This window comes from Lynx rufus, unplaced genomic scaffold (genome assembly GCF_022079265.1).
Source record: "Lynx rufus isolate CCGP_SWC_20201006 ecotype Redwood Valley unplaced genomic scaffold, mLynRuf1.p SCAF_1, whole genome shotgun sequence".
NCBI classification, from domain to species: domain Eukaryota; kingdom Metazoa; phylum Chordata; class Mammalia; order Carnivora; family Felidae; genus Lynx; species Lynx rufus.
In genome coordinates, this window is record NW_025814823.1 from 208167397 (window position 1) to 208194542 (window position 27146).

A 27146-nucleotide genomic window follows, 5' to 3' on the forward strand; every position below is an offset into this window, starting at 1 on the left:
CACAACCATAATTTCTAGAGAAATAATAAAACTTCCTCTCTCTTTTCCCTGATATTCTATGTCCATTTTCTGGATCTCAATTAGAGCCTAGGATAAACATAGGGGCCCTCAGCCCCAATAAATACTGACTTGATCTTTGTTAGAATCCAAGAATTCTTGACTTTGATCGATGGTAGGTTTTTGAAGTAATTCTGGACAACCAACTCTTGGAAACACTAAAATGCCTGTTATTTGAGGTGATGCCATAAATAGGAAACAGAATGGTTCCTTTGGGAAAAATTACTGTTTTTTTTAGTTTACTAAATATACATTGTTCTGCTACATTTTAAATTTGGGAATAATTATATATGTTAGCCCTGTACTACTCAAAGTGTGACCCACAGACCAGCAGCATTGGCATCACCTTGAAGCTTGTTTGAAATGTACTGCTTAGCTCCACCCTAGACCTACTGAACCAGAATCTCCACTTTAATAAAGATTCTCAAATAGATTGTGTGTACATTAAAGTTTGAGTGGCACTGTTTTAATCTTTCCAAAATGTTTAATTAATAATTGGATATGGCTTGGACTTTATTTCACAGGTATAAACGGATAAAATATAGTCACTGCGTACCAAAATTGTTTTTTCAGTATGGTGATGTGAAATAATGCTCTATATAGAGCAGATTTTTTTTCATAGTTAGAGAAGTAAGCACATACATGTTAATTTTTCTTTTGTGAAGTTTGGAATATTCTGGCATGTATTTTTTTTATTACTATTATTCTTTTGTAACATTCATTTTTGAGAGACAGAGACAGCATGAGTAGGGGAGGGGCAGAGAGAGAGAGGAAGACACAGAATCTAAAGCAGGCTCCAGGCTCTGAGCTGTCAGCACAGAACCCAATGTGGGGCTCAAACTCACAGACTGCGAGACCATGACACGAGCCAAAGTCAGCAGCTTAACCAGCTGAGCCACCCAGGTGCCCCTGGCACGTATTTTTATATAACATGAGAAAATTATATGAGGGGCAAGAAAGTTAATTTGTTTATGTATTTAAAAAATTTTTTTTAATGTTTATTTATTTTTGAGAGAGAGTGAGAAACAGAGTGCAAGCAAGCAGGGGAGGAGCAGAGAGAGAGGGAGACACAGAATCCGAAGTGGGCTCTAGGCTCCGAGCTGTCAGCATGGAGCCCGACGCAGGGCTTGAACTCATGAACCACGAGATCGTGACCTGAGCCAAAGTTGGATGCTTAGCCAACTGAGCTTCCCAGGTGCCCCTGTTTATTTATTTTTGAGAGAGAGAGAGAGAGAATATCCCAAGCAGGCTCCGCACTGTCTGCACGGAGCCCGATGCAGGGTGTGAACTCACGAACCGTGATCATGACCTGGGCTGAAAATCAAGAGTCGGATGCTTCACTGACTGAGCCACTCAGGCACCCCAGAACGTAATATTTTTAAAGCAACTTCCAAAAACATTGAATAAGTGCTTGAGAAAGAGTTTTCAAAAATATCCCTAGGTATGTTTTCATTTTTTAATGCATGTAATGAAAATATTCAAATGCATTCTTCAGTGTGCTCATCAGCTAATGTCAAGTCTTTTAGACCCAAAGTTCTTTCAAGATTGTAATGGTATCTCCTGGTTTCACTCCCTTCTATTAAATTTCCCAGTTTTATCTCACATTCTTCACTCATCTTGAATAAGTCTTAACCATTTGCCTAGATTTAACCATTTAAAACAAATTTCATATAGATTTATGTCCTGTTTGAACTCATGGTTCCTGTCATAATCAGGTTGACATCTTGATACGTAGTTCCACATCTTTTGCCAGCTGGGATTCTGAAAGTTGGGAATGGATGTAAGGATGGCAGTGATTTCTTTTTTTTTTTTTCACTCTGGCACTAGTATGGATCTTAAGGCAATCTTAAAAATCTAGAGCAGCATCATCCAGTAGAAGTATAATGCGAACCACAAATATAATTTAACATTTTCTAGTACCACACCAAAAAAGGAAAAAGAAGCATGTGAAATTATTTTTAACAATACATTTTCTTTAATCCAGTATATCCAGATTATTGCATTTGATATAATTAGTATAAAACATTAATGATGAAATGTTTATTAATATTTTTATGCAAAATATTTGAAATCAAATATGTATATTCATGTAGTACATCTTAATTCAGACTAGCCACATTTACAGTGCTCATAGCAACCTGTGGCTAGTAAATACCAACCATAATGGACAGTACATATATAGGCTTTTTGGAATAGTAGTTAAAGCATTAATTTTAGGAATCTGTTGGACACCTTTTTCCTTTCTCTATTTTCCATTTATTTCTTTCTCAATCTCAGGTCCTCTGGGTTAAGGTCACTTGCCCTCTCCCTTCTTCCCTTTTCCATTTCACTGTTTCTGTATCTTTGAATTTTACCCACAGTATTTCACTAAGTTGTTTTCTTTACTTGGTCTTTCCTTGATATGTGTTCTCCCAGTCTCTTTTCCCCTGTCTTCCCTTCACTCTCTCCTTCTCTGTTCTCTTTCTTTCCTTCTTTCCCTTTGTCACCTCTCTTTTCACCTTTCTCTACCCCCTTCCCTCTGTCTCTTTCCCTCATTTCTCTCTCCTTTCCCTGTCTCTTCCCCCATTGTACCACTGTAGGTAACAGAATGATTTATCTCCTTAATAAAGGCCCTAGGCTTTGGGGCTTCTTGTATTCTTGTTTTTTGTTTTGCTATATCCTCTCTTTGTAATTTTCACATTTCCGTCTGGCCCTTGTGCTAGCTTATAGCAACCTTCTATTTGCTATTATAAATTATTTATGGATTTAAAACCAGAAAACCAGACTTACTAGAATTTGTCTACAATATGAGGCACTAAACCTTGAGTTGGGGTCTGAGGGGCTCTCCCATTAGTAAAGTCCACGAACGCTGGACTTGATAAAATCAGTTTTCTGCCCTATGATAACAATGGGAAAAACATGAGCTTTAGATCAAATAGATAGAGACTTACAGCCTAGCTCTGACCCTAACTATCAAGGCAGTCTCGGGCAGATTTCTTTACTCAGGTAAAGAGGCAAGGTCTCAGTTCAATGCCTGGCACACAATATGTACTTCGTAACAGGTAGTGCCTTTGTTTTTGTTTGCTTTTGTATTTTTTGCCATTTTTATAGTTGTTTTTTTGTTTTTTGTTTTTGTTTTTTTTTTGGCTGACTCTAAGGACATGAGTCTGCTTAAGAGTTTACAAATTGCAGATTGGTAAGCTGTTACTGTAACAGGGTTTTTTTGACCTCAGTAATTCCGACATATTGGGCCAGATAATTATTTGTTTTGGGAGGCTGTCTTCTTCATTGTAGTATGTTTAACAGCATCCCTGCTTCTATCCCCTGGATGCCAGTAGCACACCTCCACCAGCTGTGACAAATAAAAATGTCTCCAGACACTGCCAAATATTTCCTTGGGAACAGAATTGCCCCTGGTTAAGAACCACCACTGTAAATAAATGGCTGTAGATTTTATTATAAAATTTCTTCAAGCACCCTGTGCAAAATAAATGCTTACTGTAAATTTAATCATAATATAATATGCCTTTGAATTCCATTTTGTTGGAGAGCTAAGTTCGTAAACATTTACATAGCTGAGTTTTTGTCGTGCTACTAGTTGTTTTGTTATGAAGTAGAAGCTTGCTGTTAGGATTAACTTAATTTAGTAGATCAGTGGGGCTAAAATCTTTTAGAGAGTAGACCTCATCTGCAGAAATAAACTTCCTTTTAAGGCATGAAGAGAGGGTGCTAGTGATGTGATCCTGTAACCATGTGAATGTCACACACCCGTGCTTGCCTTCTGACATCATTGCACTAGATAAAGTAGTGTGTATAACAGACTGCTGATGAATATAATCTCAGTATCCTATTTTTAAAACTGACAACATGCTTATAATCTAAAGACCTGTTTAAAGATGAAACTATTTCAGGTCTTTACATTCTAAAAGTTCTCTTTTCCTATATTTCATCTCCTATTCATATTGAAAGTTCCAAAGGAGTCTTTATTTGGTACTGTTTTTAAAAAAAACTTCAAAAATAGTATAAGCTAAATATAAAAAATTAAAACAGCACAGAACAATATATGGTAAAAAGTGAAAGTCTTCTCTCAGATACCCTTCCCATCTTCCTCACCACTGTGACAAAAATACCATTCTCTACAGGTAACCACTAGGAAGTATTTACCCTTCTCTGATATGATTGTGTGTGTGTGTGTGTGTGTGTGTGTGTGTGTGTGTTTATTTCATTGAGTTGTGAGAATTAAATGAGTGAAACAAAAAGTTGTGTTTAATATAGTGCTCAGTTTATTTACCACTTATTATATATGTATGCACAAAGGTTTTTTTTCAAATAAGATCATGACATATGTTGATTTATAGTTTGCTTTTTTCTACTTTCCAATATATCATAGAATCCTTTCCTTTTTATAAATATAGATCTACTACGTTTTTATAACTGCATGTATGTGTGTAGATATAGTCACAAAATATATGTATATGTATACAAATATGTATATTCATACACATACATACAAACATATACCATAATTTGATCATTCCATCATTAAAAAATATTTTCCCTTTTTGCTATTTTAAATCATGTATAGTAACACTTGTGTACTTCCTTGTGCTGAATAGAATTTTTGAAGTGTGATTACTTAGCCAAAGCCTTTGTATTTCTTATTTTAAAACCAGCTTTTACAGTGTGTTCTGTGGGTGTCTGGGTGGCTCAGTCAGTTGAGTGACTAATTTTGACTTGGGTCTCGATCCCAGGGTCATGGGATTGAGCCCTGCATTGGGCTCCATGCTGAGCATGGAGCCTGCTTAAGATTTTCTCTCTCTGTCTCTCCCCCTAACCCCTCTCCCTTGCTCATGCATGCACTCTCTCTCTAAAAAAAAAAAAAAAAAAAGCACTCAGAAAAGACCACGCTGTGGAAATCTTATCTGTGATAATATATACATATATATTTTTTAAAGTTTGGATTACTCGATCTGTTGCTTATTTGGGAGAACTATGCATTTAACCTTCAGAGCAATATGAGTAAAATGGGAATAACATAGCATTTAACTGCCCTGTTTTAATTGATCATTATCTTTTTAAAAAATTGTACTTTTAATAAGCATCTCAGATATTTTAATTACCTAGAGATAGTTTAGACTTCTATTTTACCTTTGTCAGAATATAATATTGTTGATTGCTCCTTTTGGATATCTCAGTTTTTATAAGAAAGCCTTATAAGAAACAAATTCAACAAACTTAATCCAACAGAGCTAGAGTTAAAAAAAAGTTATTTGCTCTCATGATGAGGAAAACCAAATGCTGTGTCCTAATTTCAAACAAAACAATTCAAGGGCTGAAAAAATGTTAATTGCATTCTGTCTCTCCCATTTCACAGCTCTCTCTTTTTTTTAAAGTTAGCTTCATTCTGAAACACCTATCATTTGGCTAAGATACATCATCTTTACAGCTCTCCTAAAAGGAGAGGGTAGCCCTCTCTTATCGTCTACTGTACGTTCTCTCATTTTGGTCACATTCAGCTAGGCATCGTAACCGATAGTCATAAAAACACATGGGATGGGAGCTACAGAAACCCAGTGAAAAGTGTGATGTCTAATAATTTTGCATTTTGCATCAGTATCTGTTAGGATACGGATTCTTATATTTTGAAAGGTCTTCAGTGATTTCTAAGCATAATTCATGATTTTATTCTTAACACACTTACGTGATAGAGAAGGCAGTGTTACATTTTAATAACTTTTACAGGAGACAAGAAATTACCAGAAATGGCTAAGATAGTAGTGGACAAACTACTACTTAATGACAGAAGATTAATTAGTAATTCAATCAGTTGTTGAAGCAGGATAAGATTCTCATTGTTTAAACGCACCAGTTTAGGGTTCTTCTTGCTGTTTTTGGCCTATTCCTAGAGTAAGACTTAAGGGGTTTAATTTGTACTTTAGGGTTTGGTTATTTAAATTAGGAGATTATTAGTAAAGTAGTGAGTCAGTCACTATAAGAATTTTATACTAGAATAGTTTATTCCTAATATTTTGAAACTTCTAATAGGTGAACTCTTGGTGATGGGAAGTGAAAGTATATTTTTTTTGATAATTAAAAATTCCAAAATCTTACCAGTGTCTTCTGTGATTTCTTATTCTTATGTGAATTATTTACATATAGAAAGCTTAGTCTTTACTTGGGATAATTCTAATTCAAAAAGGATATTTTCATTTAAGACTAATTAAGAAGATCATCTTCTATAATTCTGGAAACAAAAACATTAATTAACCACATTGAAAGCATCACCCTAACATTTATTACTATCTTTGGGAATTAGGCACTGAAAATGACAAATATGCTGTTTTGTTATAAATTGTTCTTTTTAGTTTTTACTTGTGATATTCCAGTTTCCAACTGAGTGGACATTTTTCTCAGAAGTATGTCTTGCAGTTAAAAAAAAAGAAAAGAAAAAGAAATGTTTCTTGCAGTTGAAATTTTTATCTTGCAGTGATACTAGATAGCAGAAAATGATAGTCCTTTCAAAATACTTTTCAAGTTGTGGTTTTTGGAGATCATAATAATAACTTTGAGAGGTTTTTTTTTAATTTTTCATCAAAACTGGTAACTCTAACATGTTAGAATTGATGGACAGTCATATATTTTGTGTCTAAAAGGTGAGTAATTTGGGAATTGTGTTTCTCTGAATCTATAGTTTTCTACAAGGATACCTGGCAAGTGTGAAAGATAGTACAAAAAATGAGAACCAAGTGCATACTTAAGCTACTTAAGTACTCTACCAACCCTTGACAAGACTTTGTTTACTTTATTTCTAGGATTTCAAAGTATTTTGTTAACATCCATTGCTACTGTAGCAGAAAAAAAATGGAATTACTGCCTTTTTAGGAATTGAGATAAACAAATCAGTTTAAGAAAGTAACATTTTTCCCATTTTAAAAACAATATTTTATATATGTTGATATAAACAACTTGTAAGCTTCATTTTTCTATTGTTTGAGTTGGAATATGTCCAAGGTTTAAGTGAGCATAATACTATGATAAGCAGTTGTTTTTTGTTTTTTTTTTTAAATAATGTATGGTACCATACAGTGACAATGCTAGTAATCTCAAATACCTGGAAATCTCAAATACTAACTTATGTTTAATAGTGTTAAGTGTAGTTTTTATGTGTGTTTCAATCCTTTGAAATGGGCAGTTTTTATGTGTGTTTTTAGTTAGCTGTTTTGGAAAAAATAATAGTTAATTTCACTTACTTGTTTTATGCGTTTATGACCAGAGTACAGTTCTCCAGACTTTTGAGTCATACCATTTTTGAGGCTGGAGATATGAAATAAAGATGGTAATATTCAGTTATTTCTTTATTTTTTATATCCAGTCTCCCCTCCTCCTTTGTCCCTGTGTGATTAATTTTAATACAAAATTGTAGTAACATTTTTCACAGTGGACTCTGGACCCCGACTGGCTTGGTCAGATTTCTGGCTTTACCACTTAATAGTTTTTTGGCCTTGGGAAGTCATATTACCTACTATCTTCAAGCCTCATTTGTCTTCATTTACAAAAATATTATTTTCTAGGGTTAACAAGATTAATAGTCAATAAATGTTATTTCTGTTCCTATTCATGAATTCTTTATATAGTTAACCATCCCTAGATTATGTAATACATATTCAATATATATTAACATTTCTAAAATACAGAAAAGCATAGAGAGGAAAATAAATTACCTATGATTGCATTTTCATTTTTGGTGTTAAAATATTGATGGTATAGACTTTTTAAATATGTATCTTAAAAAAAAATACATCTTTTAGAATTTTTTCCATCTTACCAGGGTACATCATGCATGTTTTTCCTTATGTTTAAATATTATATAATATTAATAGGTTAAGTTTCCTCCTTTATGAATATTTTGTTTCCAGTTCTTTACCATTGTAAATAATGTCATGAGCCTCTTATGCTTGAACCACTTTACATTTTAGATTAGTTTGTTCATATAAATCACCAAAAGCAGATCCTGACCATAGTACATTTTTCCAATTTTTAAAAAATGTTCACTTATTTGTTTATTTTTTGAGAGAGTGAACATGCACGAGAGAGCATGCAGGAGCAGGGGAGGGTCAGAAAGAGAGGGAGGAAGAGAATCCCAAACAGGCCATTAGGGCAGAGCCTGACATGAGCCCACAAACCTTGAGATCATGATCTGAGTGGAATTTGAGTCGTATTCTCAACCAACTGAGCCACCCAAGTGCCCTGCATTTTTCCAATTTATTTTACAAAATGTTTTCGGTTTATAATTTCAGTTTATAATGCCGACAATGTATTATCTTATTTGGAATAATCATGTTAAAAAGGAATTTCTTGCTAGTTTGGTAAACTTTGTTTCAAACGGCACTTTTCAGTGTATTTGGTTCAGAATTTAGGAAACAGGAAATACGTCATGTTATTAAATTCTTTTTACTTTTTCTTGGCCTCTTCTCAGTGATCTTTCCCCAACTTGTTTAGGCCTTTCACATTATAAGAGCCTGCTTATATTACTTTGCTATGTGAGGCTAGAATGTTAAGGGCGGAATTATGTATTCCGAAAATTCATTCGTTGAAACCTTCACCCTCAGTACCTCAAAATGTTTATGCATTTGGAGATACGGCCCTTAAAGAGGCAGTTGAGGTAAAATTAGGTAATATGGGTGATCTCCAGTGCAATATGACCAGTGTCCTGATAAAACAAGGAGATTAGTACAAAGATATACACAGAGGAACAACCATATGAAGACAGAGAGAACCAAGGAGAGAGGACCTCAAAACAAAGAATCTGTCAAGATACATTGATGTTCTAGCCTCCAGAATCATGAGTAAATAAGTTTCTGTGTTTGAGCCACCTGGTCTGTGGTATTTGTTATAGCAGCCCTAGCAAACCAATACAAGCCCTTAACCTTTTGCTTATCATAGTTTTACAAATATTTTTGACTAATATGTCATTTAACTTTTAGGTATACAGTTGGCTTTTTAGAGATATATAAACTTTCCTCTCTTTTGTCTCAAAGCTTAGGAAATCTTACATTGTATTTTAAATCTATATCTATGTATAAAGATGTCCTCATCCTCCCATTTTTTAGTACTTTTAACATCGCAACAAAATGCAATAAAAATGACAAAATTTCATGCCGTTTGAAGGTCTGTAGCTTCTTTGTTCATCATATTTCAGAATTTTGAGGATTTTATAATATAAACATTTTGGATAAAGACCTGTGAACAAAAACTTTTCAGCTTGTTTTGCCTATTTGCTTATTTACACAGCATTTCCTTACCACACAAAGTGATCATTTGTGTAGTGTCCTTCCCTGCTGTGAAAATATTGCGTTATCTTATAGCTACTCTATTCCTAGTCTCTTCCTTCTTCTATTTGGAACATTTCTTTTTTGCCTTTTTTTTTTTTTTTCCTTCTAAAGAAGAAACTGGATAGGAAATTTTATAAGGAGCCTACCAATAAGATAGGATTAGCTTTGTATTTCTACAGTTTTGTGCCTTTTAAAATACGTTCTTGGGTCCATTCCTTTCACAGAGACCGATGTGATGGCCACCACTTTGGTTGGTTTATTCTGTATGGTTAAGATGTTCATAACTTCATACTGAGGAAGAATAATAGCACTTGGAATCCCTTCTGTTTCTTCAGTGTTAATTAAATGATCAATCTCTTGAATTCATTTGAGTTAGACCCTCCAAATAACTTGAGAAACTTCTATGTAACTTTTAGGTAAAAGTCAGTTTTCAAAACTCAGACTAAAGTGGTATATACCATCCAGGTGGGAGGGAAGTAGTTAGTATTAGATCAGTGTTCTTAATGAAAACAAGGGAAGCCTGTTTGAAGGTATAGCAGGAAACTGCTCAGTCAAAAAGAAATATAGGAGCCAAAGCTTTGGAGAAGGGAGAAGCTTGTGGAGGTGAGTTTACTTCTCCAACAACTTTTGCCAGGAGATACTGGCTACTTTAGAGTGTGGGCAGAGAGCTAGGGACTCAGACCTTAGGCCCAGGAGTACTCAGCAGAAAAAACAGCACAGACTTTTGGTGGAGACCTAGGGGCAATCTACTAGAAGGAGATTCTTGTCTCAGTACATTTGTTGAATCCTGGGACTATCTGAGATGGGAAACCTAAAAATCTAAAGCAAAAGAATATTTGAAAATAAGGATGGAGCTTGTAGTGTTTTTGTCAGACGGAAATAGGTATGTCATCCTCTTGGGACTAATTCCCTCAACAATAAATAAGTTTCAGTTGAAACTTAGGTTTCAGTTGAAAATAGGTTTCAGTTAAAACCTGGGGAGTGGGGAGGAAAAGGGAAAACCAGAGGTAGATTGAAACTTAACAGAGCAGCAACTTTTTTGTCCAGTGACCTAACAAAGAGGATAAACCCTCTGTGGAGAAAGATATTATCAGGAGTCTGTACAAGTTTTTATATACAAAGATTGCAGGGTATACCAAGAGACAGGACTGCATGACTACAATGAAAGGAAGAACATAGTAGAAACGGATCTACAGGCAATCTACATCATTCACATACATTTATATAATAAGCACTTCAAATATTTAAATTATTATTTACATGTCAAGGAAATAGAGGAAATATGGAGAGAATAGGTGAAAATGAAGATTCAAGAATGGTAAGACAGTGTCTAAAAATCAAGAACTCAGTAGACGGGTGTGGTAGAAGATTAGCCAGATCAGAAGATAGATAAATAGAAAATATCTAGCCAAAGCACTGAGATAAGAGAATGGAGAAAATAGAAAACAGGTTTTAGAGATTTGCAGTACACACCAAAAGATCTGACATTTGAATTACCAGAAAGAGAAGAGAGGGAATTGGACAATAAGTAATTTTGAAGAGATCATGTACAAAATTTTCTAAAGCTAATTAAAATATATCAAACCAGAGATTTGGGAATTTCTGTTTTCCTAAGCAGGGTAGATACAGAGAAAACCACACCTGAACACTAAGATTGCTGAAAAACAAAGAGAAAAAAAATCTTCAAAAGAGCCAATAGTAAGACTGATAACAGACTTTTCAATAGGGATAATAGAAACCATCTTGAAGCTTTTAAGAAAATAGCAGCTAACCCATAAATCTATAAATCCAGGAAGATAATCCTCCAAAAAATAAAGTGAAAAAAAAAATTTCCATGTAAACAAAAGTTTAAAGAATCTGTTACCAGCAACCTTGGCTAAAAATTAAGTAAATAAAAACACCCAATAAAACAAGTCAACAACAAACTAAGGATTCTTTAGACAGAAGGAAGAATATCCTGTTAAGATAACACTGAGATGAAGAATAATGGAAAAGGTGAAATTGTTGGCAAATATAAATTGATATTGACTAAATATTAACTGAAAGTAAAAATAACCGTAATGTGTTATGGGGCTTGAAACATCGGTAGAAAAAACAACAGTAAAGTGAAAGGTGAGGGTAGTAAATGAAGTTCAAGTGTTTTAAGAGTCTAGCATTGTTGAGGACATGGTAAAGTAATAATATCTGTTAGACTGTTACTAGTTAACAATGCACATTGTAATCTCAATGGTAACCATCAAAAGATAGTTTTAAAACTGTAAACTTATTGAGGGGGGATAAAGAATAATAAAGCATAATTGGTTGATTCAAATGAAAACAAAAAGGAGGGTTAAAGAAACCTAAAACTGGCAGGTCAAATAAAAACACAGTAATGCAGTAGAAATAAATATGCATACTTGAACAGTAATAAAATCATATATTTTCTGATATTTGTTGGAGATAAATACTATATTTTTCAGTCTAAAAGGGAATGTATACATAAATAGACAAAAATACATAACACATTCACATACTTTTGTTTTCTGACAGCTTCTTTGTGATATTGGCCATAGTGAAGAAAGATTGGGTTTTAACTATGAGGATATCATAATTTGGTAAGTATAGTTTAGTTCTCTCCTTCACCTCTCTGGATTTTAGTAATTCCAGTTTTACTAATTCTAAACCAAAAAGATAGTGTGACACCTTATATTTAATTTTGTGGAAACAGTTGTTTGAACATTAGAAAAATTTATGATCTCCAGTACTTAAAAAAAATTTTTTTTTTAACTTTTATTCATTTTTGAGAGACAGAAAGAGACAGAGCATGAGCGGGAAAGGGGCAGGGAGAGGGAGACACAGAATCTGAAACAGGCTCCAGGCTCTGAGCTGTCAGTGCGGAGCCCAGTGCGGGGCTCGAACTCACAAACTGAGATCATGACCTGAGCCGAAGTCGGAGGCTCAACCGACTGAGCCACCCACGTGCCCCGGATCTCCAGTACTTTTTAATTGTTATCCTGTTGTTCTTACTGATACTTTTTAATTATCAAATGTAATTAATCAAAGCTAATGATGGAAAATACATGGATTTCTACTATTTAAGCTCCTAAATTAAATCTGAAATTCATAGAACAAGAGCTCTTAATTCCTAAGAACAAGAAGAACCTGTACAGTTATCTCTAGACCTCCCTTAAGATAGAGTGTGCTGATGGTAGACTTTATTTTCTCAAGCCCACTGACAGAGACATAATGTTATAATCTCAAGAGCCATCTTTTTGGTGTGCTTAGGAATTAAAACATATATATAGTCTGTGCCTACTGCCATAAAGTGTCTATTGGTTTAAACCAGTGATTCTTTTTTTTTAAGTTTGTTTATTTGCTTCGAGAGAGAAAGACAGTGAGTGCACACATGCATGAGCGGGGGAGGGGCAGAGAGGAGGAGAAACAGAATCCCAGGTAGGCTCAGCACCATCAGCACAGAGCCAGTGTGCTGCATGAGCTCACAAACTGTGAGATCGTGACCTGAGCCAAGATCAAGAGTCAGATGCGTAACCAACTCTGCCACCCAGGTACCCCTAAGCCAATGATTCCTTGAGAGGGGTGGAACCAGGTAGGCAGAGAGGAATAATTGTAGAGGTGTATGTGATATACCTTGAAAAAAGCATATTTAATTTCCCACTGCTTATATAAAACTACAGAAAGTAGGACAAAATAACATTTTCTTGATTTTTAAGAATATACCAAGCAGCACAGATTACTGAAGTTCCATATTACAGTGAATGATTTTTATATATGTAAAATGACTAGTAGTTTTGCTTATTTCAAATTAAGGAAGAATTTGGTACCATAGTTTTATGTGTATTTGAAACTCATGCAGCAAAACTTTTTTGTTTTCCTGCAGTTTGCGGTTAGCTTTATTGAATGAAGCAAAAGAAGTGCGGGCAGCAGGGCTGCGAGCTCTTCGATATCTCATCCAAGACTCCAGTATTCTGCAGAAGGTGCTAAAATTGAAAGTGGACTACTTAATAGCAAGGTAATTTTAAGAGAGCTGTGTTTTTTCTTTTTTAATTATGTATTAAGTTTTAACATGCATATCATGAAGTGTACAAATTTTTAGTGTAAAACCTGGTAATTTTTATAAATATATACAAACTAGTACCCCATTATCCTAAATAAGAGAATATTTTCAGCATCCCAGTCAGGTTCCCTTTTGTCTGCAACCAATACTAAACATTATTGTGCTTTTTCTCATTGTAAACCAGTTTTCCCTGTTCTTGAGCATCATATATTGGAAAATTACATGGTTACTCTTTTCTTTCCTCAGTGTTACTTGTGAGATTTATCCAGGTTGGTTTTTATTTTAAAGGCTGTGTAATATTTCATGTTATGAATAGACTGTAGTTCATTTTTTCCATTCTATTGGTGATTTTCTGGGTTGTTATCAGTATTTGGCTATTTTGGGTAAAGCTGCCCTTTTTCTTCTTTTTTGTTTGTTTTGTTTTTGAGAGAGAGAGAAAGCACATGCTTGCACGGGGGAGAGGCAGAGAGAGGGAGAGAGAGAATCCCAAACAGGTTCCGCAGGCTCCATGCTGTCAGCCCAGAGCCCCATGCAGGGCTTGATCTCAGGAACCGTGAGATCGGGACCTGAGGTGAAATCAAGAGTTGGGCGCTTAACCTATTGAGCGCCTGAACATTCTTATAGGTGGACATATGCACTACTTTCTCTTAGGTATGTGTAGGAACTGCTGGATCATAGGTTTATGTCTAGTTAGCTTTCCTAAATACTGCCATTTTTCCATAGTGATTGAACTGGTTTATATTCCTACCAATGATGTTGGAAAGTTCCAGTCTCTCAACATTTTCATCAGCACTTGCTTTCAGTTTTTACTTCTAGACTTTCTGGTGTAGAGTTCATTTTGAGTTTCCTTGTGGGTTTTGTTTTTTGGGGTTTTTTGTTTGTTTGTTTGTTTGTTTTTTTAGTTTATTTAGTTTTTTAGAGAGAAAGGCTCTGTCAGTGCAGAGCCTGATACAGAGCTCAAATTCCTGAACCATGAGATCATGACCTGAGCCGAAATCAAGAGTCAGACGCTTAACTAACTGAGCCACCCAGGCGCCCCGAGTTTCCTTGTGGTTTTAGTTTGCATTTCCCTAATGAGGAATGATGTTAAGCACCTTTCATTTGTTTGTTGGCTATTTGGGCATCCTTGTCTTTTGCTCATTTGTATATTGAATTGTATATTGAATTGTCTGTCTCATTATATAGGAGTTCTTGATGTTCTGGATATGATTCCTTTCAGCAGGAGTATGTATTGACAGTATCTTCTCCAAGTCCGTCTGTTTTGCCTTTTGTCTCTTCCTAAACAATAGAATCTGATTTTATAGTTAATGTTCTTGTACTCTTAGAAGATACTATGCTATGTTTTCCCCGAAAGGTTTTATTCCTTTGTATGTTTAATTAGGCGTCAGGTCATGATTCATTTTTATGGATATGCAGTACATTTTAGCAGCATTTATTAAAGAGATTTTCTTCTCTTGTCTAGAGTAGTGACACTTCTGTTGTAAACCAGATAACTGATAGTTACGGATCTGTTTTTACATTCCCTAGTCTCTTTAGTTAGTCTGTCTGTCTGTTCTTGCCCCTGTTTCTCACTGTTTTAATGACTGCAGCTTGATATGTGTTAATATATGTTGGTGTAAGTCCTCCAACTTTTCTTCAAGACTGTGTTGGCTATTTTATGTCCTGTATTTTCATATAAATTTTAGAACCAACTTGTCCATTTCCTTAAAACATTCTAGGATTTTAGTGGTAATTGCACTGAAGTTTTAGATTAATTTGGGGTGAATTGATATCTTAATATTGCATACTCTAAACTTTCATTTACTTGGAACTGTAATGTCTCTCAACAGTATTTTGTAGTTTTCTGTGCAGAGGTCTTGCACATATTTGTTATGTTTATTCTAAGGTACTTTTTAATGATAGTGTTAATGTAAGTTAAATTTTTTCTTTCTCATATTTTTTGCTGCTAATATATGAAAAATAATTATGAGTTTTTGGGTTTGGGTTTGGATAGTCAACTTTATTTAGTGATCTTGCTAGATTCAGTTTTTCAATTCTAATTGTTGTCAAAATTCTCTTACAGTTTCTATGTACGTAATCATTAATTGCAAATGGTGACTGTTTTATTTCTCCCTTTCTAAGTTTAGTATCTTTCTTTTTCTTGCCTTATTGCACTGACTAGAAATAGTGATAATGGACAACTTTATTTTGCTTCTGAACTCAGGTTGAAAGTATTCAGTATTTTGCCATTATTTGTGATACTTGCTGTAGGCTTTTCATGGACTTTTATATTCCTTGTTTGCATTCCTGAAGTAAACACCACATGTTCGTTGTGTGTTTTGTCCTTTTTAAATATTAACTGAATTTGGTTTGATAATATTTTGTGGAAGATTTTTGTAGTTAAGTTCATGAATGGTATTGGCTTATATTTTTCCATTCTTCTAATGTCCTGGTTTAGTTTTGGAACCAAGAAGTTGTTTTTTGTTTTTTGCTTTGTAAAACAACTAGGGAAGCGTTGCCCTATTTTTATGTTCCCTAGAAGACTTGATGTAAGGTGGATACTGTTATTGTTGTTGGTTTTTTTCCCCCAGAATTTACCAGTGAATCTAGGCAGAGGGTTTTCTTTAAGTAGTTTTAAGATTACGGATTCAATTTCTTTAACACTTATAGTACTATTCAGATTTTCTCCTCCTTTTGCCAATCATTTATATATTTTGAACCATTCATATTTAGAATTGTTAAACCTTCACATTGGGCTAATACTTTTATAGTTATGAAATGTCCCTCTTTATTCCTAGGAGTACATCTTTTATGAGGGTTCATGTTACCTCATAGTAATATGGCTATCCTCACTTTGATTTAGGGTTTGCAAGATATATCCTTTACCATCCTTTTACTTTCTGTTATTTTTGTCTTTACATTTAAATTTTCTCACCTGTAAACACCATATAGGTTTTTTGTTTGTTTTTAAATCTAGTTTATCTTATCTTTGTCTTCTAATTGGAACATCTAGACTGTCTAGTGTATTTTAATATGCATGGTCTGTGGACTTTATGCAATGTAATTATATAAATATATATTTATTTATTTATGAGTTTTTCTTGGTGTTAATTTTCTCATACATTTGAGTTTGTTTGCTATGTTGAGTTTGTCACACTGGTTCTTTGTTTTTGTGTTCCTCCTTTTTGTTTCTTTTGCAATAGTGCACAATTTCTTTTCCTCTTCTATTAATATCTTGGTTATAAAGTCTTCGCTTAGCAGTTGCCCTAGAGATTACAACTCATATCCTTGATATTCAGGTTTAGCGTTTTATTACAACCAGAACAATGCAGGAAACCTCTAATGGTTTATATCATCTCCCTTCTGCTCTTTGTATTACTGTTATAGTTTTTATTCCTACATATATTTGTAACCCTACAAAACCCTACTGTTTTAAACTGGAACTGTTGACATTTACCTACATTATTTACTCATTCTGATGTCATTTTTTCTTGTATTTGCACATTTTCATTCATCTTGCATCACTTTCTGTTTGATGAATTTCCTTTACTGTTTCTTGTAATGCAGGTCTTCTTGAGATGAATTCTCTCTCATCTTTTATTTGTCTGTAAATGTTTCTCTTTTTGCCTTCATATTTGAAGGCTATTTTTGTGACTGGTTCCTCTTTTCAATACTTTAAATAAGTTACTGTCTTCTGGATTTTTTTTTTAACTTGAACAGTAAGTAGTCTCTTGTTGATATTTTGTAAGTGATACATCTTTTTCTCTGGCTATTTAAAAGGTTTTCTTCTCTTCTGTTCTTTCTTCTCCCATGTCTGGGAGAAGTGTTGGATCTGTTCACTGTGCCACAGGTCTCTGATGTCCTTACTGTATTTTCAACTTCTGTTGTAAATCTCTGTGCTTTAGTGTGGTTACTTTCTACTCACCTGTTTTGTTTGTTTGTTTGTTTTTTAACTCTGTCCTGCTAGTACATCAGTCTCTTGAATTTTTAATTTCTGTTACTGTATTTCTATGATTTGTTTTACTCTTATTTAAAGATTCTAGGTCGCTGCTTTATTTCTCCATGTTTCCTTCTATTTACTTTGACCATATTTATCATAGGCATCTATAGCCTTCTTAGGACAACAACAATATGTGAATCACCAGTGTTCTATTTTGGTTGTAATTTTCTTTTCTTGGATTTTGGTGACTTGGCCTTTTGTTTTGTTTTAAAGCATACTTCATATTATTATATGATTGAATGTAAAAATTATGTATTCAGGATATCTGCCTTTGGATCATGCTGTTTTCCTCTTAAGACACTTGAGCTTTATTCTAGAATGTTGGCTTATCACACTGATTTCATTAAAGTTTACTTTTAGCTTTGCCTTTGCTCTATGGAGTGGCTATATTTGGGATCTCAAGTAATAGTTGTAGATGTTTAGCAGAACCTCTTCACCTTGACCAGCCTTGAGTCCTACTATCTATTGTAGAGTATTATGCACCTGCCGAAATTTCTGCTTAATTCCTTAGCTTTGCAGCAGTAGCTTTTTGTTTGGTTTCTTGGATTTTTACCCTGCTTCCGCACAACACAGGAATTGATAGGTGCCTTGGAGAGGAGGTTGCATGAAGATTTGCATTCACTTTCCTATGTTTTCTTTCCTCTGGGATTTTTCCCCTTAAGTCACAGCCACATTGGCTGCACCAAAGTTCAACCTGTCACTCCAGTGTTGCAAGACTTTTGTTTTCTGCTAGGACTCTATTTCCCTAAAAGTGGGGATTGACACGTGCCTCTCGGGACAAAGCCTGGTTGGATGTGGAGCTTGTCCATCTCTTTTCAGAGATTATCATCCATTGCCCTTTTAACATTTTAAAAGTATTTTAAAATACTTTTTTAAGGAAGTATTTTACTTAATCTTTATAGTTGTTTTTGGCTGGAGGGTTGGTCTGATCCAGCTACTTTGTTGTGGCCAGAAATGAGATTCTGTGTTTATTTACTTTTTAATAAAATTGTCTTAGATTTAATTGTATTCAGATAGAAGAAATGCTTTTTCAGTAGCAAACTATCTATATGTATTGATTAGAATAGTGAACTACCTAAACGTAAATAAAAATGAGTTATTCTGCTACATAAACCAATGACTCTTAAGAAATTGAGTAATTTAATAAATTTTACAGAGAACTGTTAGATAAGTGATATCTGATTCAGCATTAAGTTTTGAAGTGCACTTAGATATTAAATTATATTTGGAAAAATAGAATTCCTGTGGCTAGTATATGACTTTTAACTTAGTCATAATATATAAAATGTAGGCTCTGGTTAAAAATCACATTTAAACTAAAACATAAGCTGGAAAAGTTTTTCCTTCACAGTTTTTATAAAATTGTGAATTTTATCAAAGATAGATGAATAATCTTTTCAGTAGATTTCTGATACTTAGTTTTTTTATAAGTTCATTATTTCTCTATCGATGTACATAATTCTGTAAATTATTTACTATATTCTTTTTTTCTGGAGTTTTAAATGAAGTAGTTTTGAAATGCTCTATTATAACAAATATCGCTAGAGAGATGTAAGTTAACTAAATATCTGCTGGTACTGAAAAATCACATGTGTTAAAATTTAAAATATCATATAACATTATGAAGATGGGTCTGATCTGGTGGTATTATACAAAAAACTGTTTACTAAGACTTTTTATCAATAATTAAATATTTTGTGTATTATTTAGGTGCATTGACATACAGCAGAGCAACGAGGTAGAGAGGACACAAGCACTTCGATTAGTCAGAAAGGTATGCTCTATGTCTGAGAGAAAAGGCAGAGTTTTGGTTTTCATGCTAAATATTTTACATTTTTAGATTTAGACTGTTTTATGAAATCTTTCTAGAAAAAAGGCTAAATTCTCATTAAACATTTTTGCTTGGTTAAACTTATATGAGGTAAATAGGCCTATTAAACCTAGAGGTAAGCATAAATATTTTGTGTGATTATGTGATCGGGTACAGCTAGCACAGTATTTTTTGATAAAATGTTCATTGTAAAGAATACATCAGTCCCCCCTTATTTGCAGTTTTGATTACCCGAGGTCAAGCTTGGTTTGCCTTCTGCCATATGGTCAGGAGGTCTGTGGTAGCCTAATGTTATGTCACAGTACCTAGAGCATCACCTCACACACGTCCTCACATAGGCATTTTATCATCTTACATCACCACAAGAAGGGGGAGTACAGTCCAATAAGATATTTTGAGAGAGAGACCACAGTCATAAATTTTATTACAATATATTGTTATAATTGTTCTATTTTATTGCTAGTTATTGTTGCTAATCTCTTGTTGTGCCTAATTTATGATTTAAACTTCATCATAGGTATGTAGGTACAGTAAAAAACAGTATACTTGACCCTTGAACAACACGGGTTTAAGCTTCGTGGGTTCACACACACACACACACACACACACACACACAGACAATATATGTATACATATGGATTTTTTCGATAAATACAGTACAGAACTATAAATGCATTATCTTTTCCTTATGATTTTCTTAACAGTGTCTTTGCTCTAGCTTATGTTATTGTAAGAACACAGTATATAATACATATAACATACAAAATATGTGTTGATTGACTATGTAAGACTTCCAGTCAAAAGTAGGCTTTTAGTATAGTTTACTTATAAAATTCAGTACCATCTGTGGTTTCAGTCATCCCCTGGGGGTCTTGGAACATATCCCCCATGGATAAGGGGGTAGGGAGGAACTACTGTATTTCTTCCTGTAATAGACATGTAAATGAAATTACTGCTTTGATATGTTATTGGAGAAAGAGAATTACTTGTTCCCCACTCTGATTTTTGTTACTTGTATGCTTAGAATTAATACCATTTAAATGCATGTCACAACTCGTTACAAGCTGGTTGTTTTGGAGATGAATTTGGATACAATCCATAGGCAGTTACAATAAGCAGTTCAGACCATGTTACAGGATAAAAGGTCAAAATCTAAATTCTGCAATAATGTTAAGGATAATCTGTAACACTTCTAATAAGAGGTTTTCAAGGCAGAAGAACACCGTGAACTAAGAGTTTTAACTTGGTTAGAAATCAGCTTATGTAAGAATTTTTCATGTTTCATCCTAGGTACTATGTTTTATCCTAAACATTTATGAGACTCATGCAGTATATAGTTGTTTTAATGTAAAAACATCTAAAATTATTTCAGTTATTTTTAAAACATTAAAAATTTTAACCCTTCTCCTCTTTACCCACCTTTGAATTCAGTGCAACATAGAATTTGTACATTAACTAGATCTCCTCTTTCTCCTTTTTCTTCCAATTGTCCAGCTTGTAGTTAGTAATGGTACCCACAGGTGAGCATAGTAAGGAAGAAGTAAATGGATGAGTGTCTTAAAAAAAATTCACAATTCTAGTTAAGAGTGATATTGAAGATAGATTACAATATTTTTGTTACAGGTGAACTATTGCATTGGGACTGTGATTTGACTCTTCAAATTTAAATTTAAAAATTAGATGTATGGTTTTTACTTACTCATACAGTCTCTCCTTCTGCCATGATTTTGAGAATTCAAGAAAACCAAATTTGTTTCTGAAGAACAAAAATAACTTTGGTTATTTGAGTTGATATATGTCAATATTTGTCATACTAGGAATTATGCATGAGCAATTAAAATATATATTAGCATATTAAAAATAAGCCCATCACATATAAACATTTTTATAAAAATAACCATATTTTCCAAAAAGAAACTTAGTGAACACAGTGGCATTACTTGAGATCTTTGAAAATCTCTTAAATGTTTGTCTTGCTAGAAGGTAGTAGCTAGATTGTCATATTTGCCTCTGCACTCAATCTGTTGTGATTTCACATTCTATGGAGCCTCTGGAAGCTTCAGTATATACTTGTGAGAGATGGAGAGTAAAAAAGACAAATAAGGTCTTTGTATTATTATGAAAATAGTTTTAACTTCACAGAATCTCTGAAAATATCCTAGAGACCTAGTTTTCTGGACCATTCTTTGGGAATTGCTGCTCTAAAAATTGCATTCAGAAGAAAAGACAATTCCAGGTAGATTCAAACAGTTAAATTCAGCTTCTCTGAATTATTCAGTAAATATCTTATTTCAGTTTTGTAAAAGGTTTTGGCACGTTACAATTTAGTTTATAAAACAGCCCAGTAAAAGTAAACATACCCTTTACAATTTAGTAAGGCTATAAGAAAAATACTATTTTCTTCTGTTCTGAAATAACAGAGTTATTTAAGGCAGATATCATTGGTGAATCCAAGAGCAGGAAAATTGCTTATACCTGGTGGTAGGATACAGGCTCAGAGGAAGAATGATGGCTCAGGGGTCCTCCTTGGTTTAGCTAAAAGCAGGTAGAGTTGAAAGGAAAATATACTTGCTGAGTGAATAGTGGCCAGTATTGGTTAGAGGAACTGTAATTTCCTTGGTAATTTTAACAACCAAAGTACGTATTTCTTTTTTTTCCAGCAACATCTTGGCAACTGACTTAGTAGAAATTAATATTAATATTACAATGGCTAGGTCACTGTCGTTTTTTATATGCATTTTAAAAGTTTAAAAATTTTCTGTATAAGTATTAATCTTCTTTATTTTTAAAGAAAAGCAAGAAACATTTGTTGTTTTAGGATACCTTGTTCCATGAATAATTAAGGAATATCCATGTTATTTTTCCTTCTCTTTCACCTGTCTCATTCATTTGGAAGATTTTTTGTTTGCTGGTTCATTTTCAATGTCTCTTGATATTCACCCCCCCCATCCAGGAAATCTTCCCTGGGTTTTGTCTCACTCATTTTCTATATAATTTTCCTGCTTTTCAGCTGTTCTTATTCTTTATCCAATTGAAATTCTACTCATTGCCTAATTGAAGCCACAATGAAGCCATCAATTTTTTTCATGTATTATTTCTTTATTCATGTAATAAGAGATTAACGTATCACAGATTTTTTACAATTGAAAGGGATTCATTTAGGCAAATCACTTGCCCTTGATACACAGGATTATAAATCCAATAACATCTAGTACAGATTAATTATTCCCACTCCAGGGACCTGTTATTTTGAAATAGTTCATCTACCAAATAGTCTTTATTTATTAAACAGTAATTAACTACATAATTTATTTTCTTTCTGATTTCCAAACTGAAAATATGTCATCTATTTTCAGTATTGCAAATTTGGAATAGATTCCAAATCTATTTTCAGTATTCCAATTAAACTTTTCATTTAAAGGAAGATTCATCCAAAAAGTTTTGTCACCAGATACATACTATTTGCATCATAATTCTTGAAGTATTAAAGATCGATTATGGATTACTAACTTTGCCGTTTGCATAGCAACAAGTGATGGGTAGAGACAGGGAGATTATTAGGCATCTTTGGCAGTAAAGTGAAAAATTAGAGTTTGGTGGGAGAAAGAGTATGCATAATGAGGTAAATTGGTGGAACATACCTTGGTGGTGATTATATGAGGGGAAGTCAGGAATGTTATAGTACAGCAGTGTGTTGACAACTGTTTACCACTGATTTCCTTCGTCTGGGTTCTGAAATGTTGTGTAAAATACAGTGCCTACTCCACAGGAGCTTAGAATCTCAGAAACATTACATCCTGTCAGTTAACTGATTCATAGTCTGAACTATTAGGGAAAAAAAGCCAACATTTTTCCATAGTAATGATTATTAATATCTGTTGCATTAATTATTAGATCTAGTAATCCTTTGAAATGTACCCATGAAGAAGAAGATTAAAATTGATGCTTGGATCTTATAAATATTCTATGGTTGTGAACACCTCAATCTGAACATAGTAGGTTTTAAACATGTGTTATGAAATAAATAACTTCTTTTTCTGATTCCTCCCTGTTCCAGATGATTACTGTGAATGCTTCCTTGTTTCCTAGCTCTGTGGCCAACTCATTAATAGCAGTTGGAAATGACGGACTTCAAGAAAGAGACAGAATGGTCCGAGCATGCATTGCCATTATCTGTGAACTAGGTCAGAATTGTCTTCAAGTAATACAAATGAGGCGTTTTAGAAAGTATATATATAAGAATGTAACATTTTTAAATGTGAACTGGGTCAGAATTTTCTTCAAGTAATACAAATGTAGTGTTTTATTATTATTTTTTTTAATTTTTTTTTTAACGTTTATTTATTTTTGAGACAGAGAGAGAGAGAGCGTGAACGGGGGAGGGTCAGAGAGAGGGAGACACAGAATCCGAAACAGGCTCCAGGCCCTGAGCTGTCAGCACAGAGCCCGACGCGGGGCTCGAACTCACGGACCGCGAGATCGTGACCTGAGCCGAAGTCGGCCGCTTAACCGACTGAGCCACCCAGGCGCCCCAACAAATGTAGTGTTTTAGAAAGAATATAAGAATATGATATTCTTCAAATGCCTTTCATACATGAAATCTTAGTCATTGATACAAAGATATGAAAAATTTAGCTTATCGGATTTTAGGAATTGTCCAAATTCCAGTAATTAGAATAAAATCCTTTAAAGTCTGGGTCTCAGACATTAGTTAACCACACTGTATCTTGATGTGAGTTAAAACAACAAACTCCATCATACATTAAAGAAGGAAGAAGAATCTAAATGCAGAAGTATTAAAGAGTTAAATGGGGGAAAAAACGGGGTAAAAAATGGATGAATATTTATCTGATCATTGTAAGGAAGAGGAGTCTTGAATTATCAAAAAAAATCAAACAGATTTCAGCAGCTATAGATTTGATTGTAAGGAGACAAGAAAACATGCAGTACTAGAACAAAGAAAGAAAGAAAGAAATGGTACAGACATGATTGGCAAATAACTTACTCATATACAGATCAGTAGCAAAAATAAATAATTCTCAGAGAAATACATGGCTAATAAACATATTTAAAAAGTTCAGCCTCTGCTAGGAATTTACCCAAGGGATACAGGAGTACTGATGCATAGGGGCACTTGTACCCCAATGTTTATAGCACTGTCAACAATAGCCAAATTATGGAAAGAGCCTAAATGTCCATCAACTGATGAATGGATAAGGAAATTGTGGTTTATATACACAATGGAGTACTACAGGGCAATGAGAAAGAACGAAATATGGCCCTTTGTAGCAACGTGGATGGAACTGGAGAGTGTGATGCTAAGTGAAATAAGTCATACAGAGAAAGACAGATACCATATGTTTTCACTCTTATGTGGATCCTGAGAAACTTAACAGAAACCCATGGGGGAGGGGAAGGAAAAAAAAAAAAAAGAGGTTAGAGTGGGAGAGAGCCAAAGCATAAGAGACTCTTAAAAACTGAGAACAAACTGAGGGTTGATGGGAGGGTGGGTGATGGGTATTGAGGAGGGCACCTTTTGGGATGAGCACTGGGTATTGTATGGAAACCAATTTGACAATAAATTTCATATATTGAAAAAAAAAAAGTTCAGCCTCACTTCAAACCAAAAAATACAGTTTTAAATGGTAAGATAATTTTTTTCCCCACCAAAATTAGAGCTGGTATAGGTTAACATTCACTCTTGGTGTAATAAATTAATGACAGAATTTAAACTAAATAAGAGAATCAGACCCTATTATTGAAGATTTAGAAATACGTTCACAATACCTGTGAATTTAAAGACAAAGTCAGGGGGCCCCTGGGTGGCTCAGTCAGTTAAGTGTTGGACTCTTGATTTTGGTTCAGGTCATCTCACAGTTGTGCGGTTGAGCCGAGCCTCGGGGGTGCTCAACAGTGGGCGTGGAGCCTGCTTAAGATTCTCTTTCTTCCTCTGCGCCTCCCCCACTTGCACACACACTCTTGCAAAAAAACATAAAAGTAAGAAAAATACGACAGTCAGAAATTTAATTAAGGACTTTTTTTTAAATTAAGTACTTTTTAAAAAAAGTCTATTTTAATTTTAAGAGAGAGTGTGTAACTGGGGGAGGGGCAGAGAGAGAGAGAGAATCCCAGGCAACTGCCAGCTCGGAGCTCAGTGCAGGGTTGATCCCATGAACCATGAGATCATGACCTGAGCTGAAATCGAGAGTCTGATGCTCAACTGCCTGAGCCACCCAGGCACTCCCTAATTAATGACATTTTGAAAATAATGAAAATTTGACATGTCAGTGTATGGAATGCTTGGGAAAGCTATAGTTAGAGTTAACTTACTGTAAGATGCTTTTATAATTAAGCAAAAAGCATTGAAAATGAGTACGTGAGCCCAAGAAATAGAAAAAGAAGGAAAGAAAATCAATTTTAAGGTAAGCAGGAGAAAAGCAACAATGAAGAGTCTTAATTAAAGAAAAAAATTATTGGAGTGCCTGGGTGGCGCAGTCGGTTAAGCGTCCGACTTCAGGTCACGATCTCGCGCGGTCCGTGAGTTCGAGCCCCGCGTCAGGCTCTGGGCTGATGGCTCAGGGCCTGGAGCCTGTTTCCGATTCTGTGTCTCCCTCTCTCTCTGCCCCTCCCCCATTCATGCTCTGTCTCTCTCTGTCCCAAAAATAAATAAATGTTGAAAAAAAAAATAAAGAAAAAAATTATTTAAACAATCTATGTCAGGGGCGTCTGAGTGGCTCAGTCAATTAAGTGTCGGACTCTTGATTTTGGCTCAGGTCATGATCTCATGGATGGTGATATCCGAGCCCTGCCCCCAGCTCTGCACTGACAGTGCGGAGCCTGCTTGGGATTCTCTATCTCTGCCCCTTCCCTGCTTGCGTGCACGTGCTCTTGCTCGCTCTCGCTCCCTCTCTCTCTCTCTCTCTCAAAGTAAATAAACATTAAAAAAATCTGTTAATTGGAAGAGAAACATACACAGGTACACAAACATATACACACTATTGTTTGAAAAACATAGAAACAAAAGATTAATATACAAATGAAGAAGAAAATAGGAGCTTTTTAATTATGAGATAATTTTTATGTATATTTGAAATGAATGGATTTCAATCAACTAAAAATAGAAAATAGTAGATCAAAAACCATAAAAGTACTTGATGAAATAATTGCCTCCAAAAAGACTCATTCAGGTAGTTTTGTCTTAAAAAAATTGTTTCAAGGAACAGAGAGAGTTCTTATATAGTATAATATAGTATAATATAAATGAAAGTATTAAAATATGGAAACCTACCAATTTTTTAATGAAACTATCATTTTATATACATATACACATAGATACACGTATACACACACGTACCTATACACATACATAAAGTAAAATAATTAGAAGCCTCCTTTGTTTACATTCTAAAATATTTATCTCAGATCAACATTCTATATTCTTTAAAAAAATTTCTTTTAATATTTATTGTGAGAGAGCAAGCGCACGCGTGAGCAGGGGAAGGGTAGAAAGAAGAGACACAGAATCTGAAGCAGGATCCAGGCTCTGAGCTGTCAGCACAGAGACCGATGCAGGGCTTGAACCCACAAGCTGTGAGATCATGACCTAAGCGAAGTCTGACGCTTAACCAACTGAGCCACCCAGGCACCCCAACATTCTGTATTATTTTTAATGGTGGATCTCTATAAATACTACAAACGTTAAATCCTAATTTGTATTGCTAAAAACTTTCAGCCAAGTTAGTAAGTTTAAATAATAAATGAAGTTTATGTGTTGGAAAGAAGATACTCTTTGTAGATGATATATCTGGAAAACTCAATCAGCTGAAAAACAGAACTTTAGTAATTCAATACAGTGGCAACATGTGACAGTATAGATTTGATAGATTTATTTTGTGTTTCTGCAATAATCAGTAA

The 27146-nt window shown here is 34.3% G+C and overlaps 1 protein-coding gene across 6 annotated transcripts in view; it reads left to right on the forward strand.

The window, feature by feature from the left end:
* The window catches only part of RICTOR (RPTOR independent companion of MTOR complex 2), a 120965-nt gene that overhangs the window by 40397 nt on the left and 53422 nt on the right, over positions 1-27146 (forward strand). For 5 of the 6 annotated variants that reach the window (XM_047093281.1, XM_047093295.1, XM_047093288.1 and 2 more), the window contains 4 exons: positions 11898-11962; positions 13246-13377; positions 19112-19175; positions 23290-23416. In XM_047093281.1, the coding sequence (XP_046949237.1) occupies positions 11898-11962; positions 13246-13377; positions 19112-19175; positions 23290-23416 (388 nt within the window). Of the gene's footprint in view, positions 1-11897; positions 11963-13245; positions 13378-19111; positions 19176-23289; positions 23417-27146 lie in introns of those variants that run through there. The other variant, XM_047093323.1, reaches the window with a different exon arrangement.